Here is an 8,266-nt window from a genome sequence, read left to right as displayed (position 1 = left end):
ATGAATTTTTTATTACGAATGGGTTGTTTATATAATCAATAAAATACAAATAATAAATTAATACTAAATGAACCTATTTACAAGCTTATACATTTCAATTTCAAGTCTATATAAATATATATTTTCAGACCAATTTACATATAAAAATATAATATTATATATAGTTAAATCGAGTTCAAATGTTCACAAGCTTGTTTATAAACACATTATTATGTTTAAGCTTGAACTAGACTTGTTTACTTGTTGAGGCTAAAGTTGGGCTTGAGCTTGTCACCTTGACTTGTTTACTAAACAAATGAACATAAACAAGCTTTTTTCTGAGTTAAGTTTGAGTTGTTTATAAGCAACTTGGTTTATTTAAATAATTTGCTCGATACAAAAATACAAAAGCATTATAACATCATCCATTCTAAAATCTTCATGTAGCCAATGCAAAGTCTTTTTGTTTATTTTCTCTTACAGAACGGTTGTACACACTTCTATGTCAAGAAGGATTACTTGAAAAAAAATAACAATAAAGCAATTCCATCTATGTAGAATGAAAGTAAATACATGATAATCTAATTACATAACAGCATAAAAACGTAAATCTAGAAGACGGCTTTGTTTGATGTCAGCTTCAGCTTGTAATAGACCTTTGCTTACATATCTACAAGAGAAGAAAATATTGGAAACAAAAGTTGTATAGTAAAATCTCGAGTTGGAAGAAAATGTTGGAAACAAAACGCCTATCTCTGACCCATGTTGCTCATACAGGGATCATCTTTAAGCCAGCAGCAATTGGCATGCCCAAAAATCCAATGAAGACACTAAGGAACCACTGTGCAAAAGTGAGAGGCGTTGTGTTTGCAAACGTTCCCAGGAACTCAATTATTATGATTTGGAAGATTACAGTGCAACTGAGGACGGCCACGAAAACATAGTTATTCAGTATGCCTTTGAAAACATCTATTTCCTCCATCTCACGTGAGCTTACTTCATTAAAAATCTGTAAGAATCAAATCAAATCAAATCACTTTGTTGTAAGCTAATTAATATATCTTATAACTAAGAAATAGAAAATACTTCAATATTCACTAATCTTTGTGACTCGGTGAATTACTAGAGCAAATTTAGAGAAATGCACGTGTTTAAGCAAAAAGCTGCAACAATAAATTTAAATCCTCTGCAAAGTACACAAACTAAGGAACTCTATGCAAAAAGAGGAGTACCAGTGATTAGTGTCTTGAACTAAATTGCACAGGACGTGTGGAAAACTTGTCTAGTCCATTTGATAAAGTGGAAAAGAGAATTGTGGTGATCAGTTTTTCAGAACCTGAATCTAATTAGCAATCTATATGACACCCTATTTAGGTCACTTTGCTATCATAGGAAATGAAGTAAAACTCTTGGTTTTAGGCTTCAAAAGATAACATCATTTCCCATTAACAGAGATCAATTATAAACCCTGTTTAATTAAACAGGGTTTATGACAAATTATTGTTGCAGATCTTTCAGAAAAAGTTACCTGGCAAAAGACAAATGAGTTGAAAATAAGTGTGTTCAGGATCAAATCAGAATCTGAGCCTTCAAGACCGAATATCCCTTTTCCTTTTGACTGAAGCAACCAAATTACCACAAACTGATATAAAGATTGCCCTAAGATATTCCTCCACATGACATTACTGATAAAGTTCCCTTTCCTTCCAACTGGTGAACGCTTCATCAGGTCATCATTGGGAGGCTCAGTTGCAAGTGCAAGTGCTCCCAATGTATCCATGATCATGTTGACCCATAATAGCTGAACAGCTGTGAGGGGTGCAGTTCCTGAATGCACAATTTTATGCAAAGGTATTAGCAGATTTGAGGAAATGGTTCTTTTGACATAAAATTAAGGCAAGTTCCAAATGAAAACAAATAGCACGTGGGCTTCTCTAACCTGTCAGACAAGCTGAAGAGAAGTTAACAACCAATGCAACCACATTAACAGTCAGCTGGAACTGTACAAATTTTTGAATATTTATGTAAACTGAACGTCCCCATTTGGCCACTGTCACAATCGTGGAGAAATTATCATCCAGAATTATCACATCAGCACTTTCTTTAGCCACCTGAATTTAGAAAAGATTAGTTGAATTGTTCACAATGTGTGCCCATGTTTTCATATGGGAATATTAGACAACATTGTTATATACTCACCTCAGTTCCAGCAATGCCCATTGCTAGTCCAATATCGGCTTCATGAAGTGCAGGGGCATCATTTGTTCCATCACCAGTTACAGCAACAACCTCACCTAATGAGGTACGCAAGTGCTTCACTAGAGTATGCTTGTCTAAAGGTGAAGATCGAGCCATCACCTATAGATAAAGTCAAACCTTATTGTTACTAATTAGAAAAAACCATACTTATTACCAAGTGATTCAATCAATTTGCAGATGTTCCGTAAAAACAAATGAAGAAATCACCTGAAGTTTAGGAATTATTTTGAGCATTTCCTCCTCACTTTTCTCCCGGAATTCTGGACCTTCAATGGCTATACCATCATCTGTGAGAATCCCGCACTCCCTAGCTATAGCCTTTGCAGTATTAATATTGTCTCCTGTGACCATTCGTACAGTAATTCCAGCCGAACGGCAAACTGCAACAGACTCCTTAACACCAGGACGTACAGGATCTTTAATACCTACTATTCCTATACAAGTATACCCCGAAACTGGGATGGGATTCTCAACAGAGAACCCATTTTCTAGTTCCATATAAGCAAGGCAGAGAGTTCGTAGTGCCTCATTAGCAAATTGATTAATTGTATCGTTGAGATAATTAATGGTTGCTTCATCAAGGGGAACAATCTCACCATTTGCATTGATCACCTTATCACAGGCAGCCAATATTATCTCTGAAGCACCTTTACTGTGGGCTCGTAAACTACCTTCAGGAAGCTCCAGTACTACCCCCATCCGTTTCTTCACAGAATTGAACGGCTCAACTTTAAGAAGTTTAGATGTTTGTCTCTCAGCATGAAAATTCCCACCAAGTGACAAGCCAAACTCCAACAAAGCAGTATCAGTGGGTGTTCCCAGTATCTCAGATTTGCCATTTTTGTTTACAACAACTTCTCCTCCAGTATTATTAAATATTGATTGTAGCAGAATTTTCACAGCAGAATCTGGGAGTTCAGAGCACAAGCTGGAAGCATCAAGAGGTTTGCTCACTTCCCTGACATTCATGCAAATGCAAGATTTTACAACTGCCATATGGTTGGTAGTTAGTGTCCCAGTTTTGTCGCTACAAATACATGTGGATGATCCCATGGTCTCACATGCTGCCAAATGGCGCACGAGTGCTTTATCATTCATCATCTTTTTCATGGCAAAGGCAAGGCTCAATGTTACAGCCAATGGAAGCCCTTCTGGAACAGCAACAACAACAATTGTAACAGCAACAGCGAAAAATTCCAACATTTCCAAAGCTTCATCTCCAGACCACCTCAAGTAAGTTCCATCTTGCCATTTACGGCTCATCAATCCTTGCACCAACACTGCAAAAGTCACAATGGCAAAGAAAAGTCCAACCTTACCGATGATTGTTGCCACTCCATTCAATTTTACCTGCAATGGGGTTTCATCATCTCCACCTTCACTAAGAGTTGCCATCAATTTTCCCCATTGGGTCCTCATCCCAACACTAGTAACCATCATCTTGCACGATCCATCCTGAACCTTAGTTCCAGATAGAAGAAAAGGATTATCCGCAGTCACCATTACTGGCTCGCTCTCCCCAGTTAAACTTGATTCATCAATTAACACAGAAAAACCTGAAACAAAAACTCCATCTGCAGGGACTTGGTCACCGATAGCAAGATGTACAACATCACCAGGAAGTAAGTCATATATTGACATCTTCTGCCTATATCCATTTCTCGTAACCTGAATAGCAATCTTCTTTTTTTCCTTGTCCAAATCCTTGAATTGTAAAGATTGACGATAATCACTTGTTGCGGTGACAAAAACAACCAACAAGATGCTTGCAACTATTCCTAGGCCATCATGAGCCCCATTTGGCCATCCTTCCATAACTATGCCAACGAGCAAAGACACAAAAGCACATACTCCAAGGATCATAAGAGTCATGTCTTGAAGGGCTTCCCAAACAAATACCAAGAAACTCCGCCCTTCACTCTCAGTAAATTTATTAATTCCAAAAATCTCCTGTCTGCGATTCAGCAAATCACTATCAGTAGTAAGCCCATTGAGGGTTGAAGTGCAGAGCTTTTCTGCAATACCAGCTACTCCACCATGAACATTCAGCTTCTTCAAATCATGACCTTCAACAATAGATCCCAATTCTTCACCACAAATTCCAAAACCTGCAGCTTTAACTTCCTCAGGTACAGTGTAGTCACTTGGTTGCACGCCTGCAGACATCATAGTCAGAATGGAGAACCTTTTAATATAATCTAAATTTACATTAACCTTGAAGAAACTTGCCTTGGATAAATTGATATGCAGCTTTGGAAACTAAAACAGCAACCCTGAACTTCTCCTACAATACTCAAATAGAAAAGTAGTTAGTCTCCCAAGTTTTAACCGAGTTACGATCATAACCTCTGTACAATTTGGTTTTGGTAATCCATCTGCGCAAAAGGAATTCAGGTATCTGGATTTCCATTTTGTATCCAAAGTCTTAAAAAAAAAGAGCAAGTCAAGGAGTGCAATTATTAACAAGAAGATATAAGAACTACAAGAGTAACTAGACTAAGAAACGTAAAATACAACCCAAGGGGGAGGCACAAAGAATGTGGATTTAAAAATGAAACACAATTATCTTTTGAAAATATTCAAAATTCTTCAGGGATTTTTAGATTAACAAGTAACCAACTCCTACCTGTTGCGTTCATGATTAGTAATGAGGTCTAAAACACTAATAACTTCATGACACAATTCATGTTCTTTTTTTTTTTAAATCCAATTCATGTTCTATTCTAATACCAAAGTGCCCATTCTGCTTTGAGAAATTTAAATTCACTAAGATTCTCTTTCTAAGATCAAGCTCATGGTTGCACTTCCACCAATTACTTTTTCATGGAAGACCTGAGTCAAGATACCAGTCAGCTACTTTAGTTTCCAAAGCTGGATTACTGGCTAATGTGATTATTTAACGTGGTCTTTTCCCACTCAACTACGACATAATATTTGTGAATCGTGATACTAGGCCAATCAAAAACAAGGAGGTTTCGATTGATTAACCCGTGACTGAAAATTCCATCTCAATATATATTTGATCGGATCAGATATGGAATATCGGTAGTCTTGATGTGTCAATCTTGGATGATGGAATTATTAAGCACCACACATAATTAAAAATGGTTCAAAACTATGAGATTAAGCATGAAATGATAAACAAGCCAATGGCAAGAGCCAAAGAATGGGAGCAAATCATATAAAATTACTTCAAGTATTATTTATTTATTTTAAAAGATTTTACAAGTATTCCTTATCTTTTTGTCACTACAAGTACCAATATATCATACCATTATATTTTGTATGTTTGATTAATATTTTTCTAAGGTGAATTTTATTTTTCTAACTTCTGTGGTAGTGTGTTATATTTTATATAAAGCTAAACTTTACAAGTTTCAAATTTATTATTCAAATTTCTCATCTCTTAACAAATAATTAGATTATCGTAATAATAAAAATTCATTACAAAATTACAATGTTATCTCAACCAAAATTAAAATGAATAAAAGATAGACTTTATATTAATTTATTACTCAAAAAATTAGTAGGCATATTCAAATTCATAGTCATGTAGATTGTGTTTTGACATAAGCTCAAATTCCTAATTTCAAAAAAACTAAATATTAGCTTAAATCAAAATTCAACCAAAGTTATAAAAGAGAGAGAAGGCTTTGTAACCGGAAATTTTAAAAAAAAAAATCAAAACACATATTTAAATAAAAAATCATTAGAGAGTGAGTACTCATAGTTTTTTTGTGGGAAAGATATGGATTGAATAGAAGAAATGATATTGAATTTTATACAAAATCAAAGAGGGAGAAAAAGAGTCAAAATATAAGAAAGAAAAAATGATAAAGTGTAAAAATAAAGTAAAGAGTAGTGGAGAGATAAAGAGGTAAAGAGGGAGGGGAAGGATTGAAGAAAGTGAAATAATAAATGTGAACTAATAGGGAGAAGAAGAGTTTTTTTTTTTTTTTTTTGAATAGGGAGAATAAGAGTTTAGAAAGATAAAACAAGAGGTAGAAAATAAGTGGATGATGTAGGCGTTAATGTGACTCAATAGAAGCGTAGCAATAAATAATAATAATAATAATAATAATATATAGTTTTGGCCTAATTGCTCCCAAGGTTACTAAATAGAAACAAAATTTCTTTAAAAAAAAAAATCAAAGCCAAACTTGCATGTCGGTGCAAACAAACAACACTTATTGTCCAAAAGGTAGCATGTTTTCTCATCACAAATTAAAAAGTGACTTGCTGCCTTTTTTTTTTTACTTTTTAGATAGTCATGTTCGCTTGTTCTTTACTAGTCAGGGTGCATGCGAAGATGATCATGTTTTAAGTTAGCGTGTTCAATATTTTTCTTTAGAATAGACCAAATAAGTTAGTTTAAAAATAATTATGCATATCCAATACTTGGGCCTGCAAATACAGCTAAGAAACACGCAATCTTATTTATGGACGGCATTTGGAAAAAAATTAATTGGTAATTTATAAGCGCAACGCATCTGGAGAGTCTTGAATTTACACACGCAACTAGTGAGTCTTGAACTCATAATCTCGCCATCTACCTTGCTTTTACGAAAGAAAGAGGAAGGAGAGGTCATTTTAGCTAGAAAAGAAGATTGGGATAATTCAGTTTTGATGGTCTAGAAATGAAGATTGGCAACCTTGGACGTAGACTAGTTAAGCCAGAATGAGGGTCAAACTATTGTGACAAAGCAAATGTTGCATAATGAATTTTCTATTGCCGCTCTTGGAAGGAGAAAAAAAAAATATAAAAAATTGGTTCAATTCAAGGTGTTTGGTTTGTAAACGCGGAAGAAAAAGAAATTATAAAATTGAAAAGAACAAGTTGACTTTCAAAAACGAGAGCAGTAACGTGGGGACTCAATCAGAGCAATTTTGAGATTTAAATTTCAACTTCAAAAAATTCATTTAATTAATTGGATACCATAGGTGCTACGACAACATTTTCACAATAAATTATAAGTGATAAGTTATTATTAGTTCTAATTCGAAAAATTACTTTTTTACCCTATCAATAACAACATGTAACAATTTGCAACATAAAATTTGTTGTAAAAATGTTATAAGCGTATCATTTTTTTTAATAATAATTACAGTTTAGTTTTATGATGTTGCCGTGTCGAACACGAGATAAGAGGAATCGAAGATCCCAATTTCAAATTTCAGCTTTATTCATTGTATGAATGAAGAGATTTAGGTAGAAACTATAGAGGTTTTATTTCAAGAAGAAGAATGCATTTTTCTTTCGTTTTCAACACGAAATTGAATTTCTTTGGTAGCATGTGACGTATATCTATTTCTGTAAGCTTTTAATTTGATATTGTGGAAACTGTTTTATTTTTTTGGTTGAATGAAATAAATGAATCATAAATAAAATGAGAGAGAGGGGTGAGACCTGGTTGGTGCGGCGCATAGCCTGAGCTTCGTAACGCTTCGAGAGATTGGCTGTGAAACGAAACCTTCGCTTCGGGTTCTTCACAAATCCACACAGCTTCCTCCATTTCTGAAGGGCCTCTTCAGACGAGTGCTTCGGCTTCACTTCAAAATTATTCAAATAATAGCTCTCCATTTTCACCTTCTAATTTCAATATGGTAACTAATCTCTCTCAAAAACAAATATGCCTCGCCTCATATGGTAGCTGTGTCTGCTACTTCCCTGGTCTCTTGGAGTCGAGTGAAAGACGGAATCAAAACAAAAATAACTACCATTAAAGACTAACTCTGGAGACGTTGGAAGTCTTTCACTTTGTTTAGGTGTTCGTTACCAGCACAGCAATTGGATTAAATTAATGTCATGATTTAAAAATAAAAAATTGTAGGAAAAATTATTGTGTAAGAGCCATCACCCTCTTATAGTGGAACCATTCATGTGGAATAGTTTTTCAAATTATAGTTAGAACAGTTACGCGTTTTTTTTTGGGTTGGTTATTTGGGTTACGCGTTTTTTGGGGGAACGCGTACAATGAATGAGGCGCGACTGTTGCTATGTTCTGAAAAGGACCAAAGAAACAATTAT

The 8,266-nt window shown here is 34.7% G+C and overlaps 1 protein-coding gene across 1 annotated transcript; it reads right to left on the bottom strand.

Annotated features, from left to right (window-relative positions):
* Positions 1–392: 392 nt before the first annotated feature.
* Positions 393–7,969, bottom strand: LOC142624545 (calcium-transporting ATPase 2, plasma membrane-type-like). Its single transcript, XM_075798145.1, has 7 exons — positions 7,646–7,969; positions 4,468–4,522; positions 2,446–4,394; positions 2,179–2,337; positions 1,919–2,090; positions 1,508–1,806; positions 393–988 (listed from the first exon to the last, which is right to left on the bottom strand). The coding sequence occupies exons 1-7, from the start codon at positions 7,817–7,819 to the stop codon at positions 749–751; spliced, it is 3,048 nt and encodes a 1,015-aa protein (XP_075654260.1). The 5' UTR covers positions 7,820–7,969; the 3' UTR covers positions 393–748.
* Positions 7,970–8,266: the final 297 nt, after the last annotated feature.

Source organism: Castanea sativa, chromosome 2, assembly GCF_040712315.1.
Source record: "Castanea sativa cultivar Marrone di Chiusa Pesio chromosome 2, ASM4071231v1".
Classification (NCBI taxonomy): domain Eukaryota; kingdom Viridiplantae; phylum Streptophyta; class Magnoliopsida; order Fagales; family Fagaceae; genus Castanea; species Castanea sativa.
This window is presented reverse-complemented; position numbering and strand designations above follow the sequence as displayed.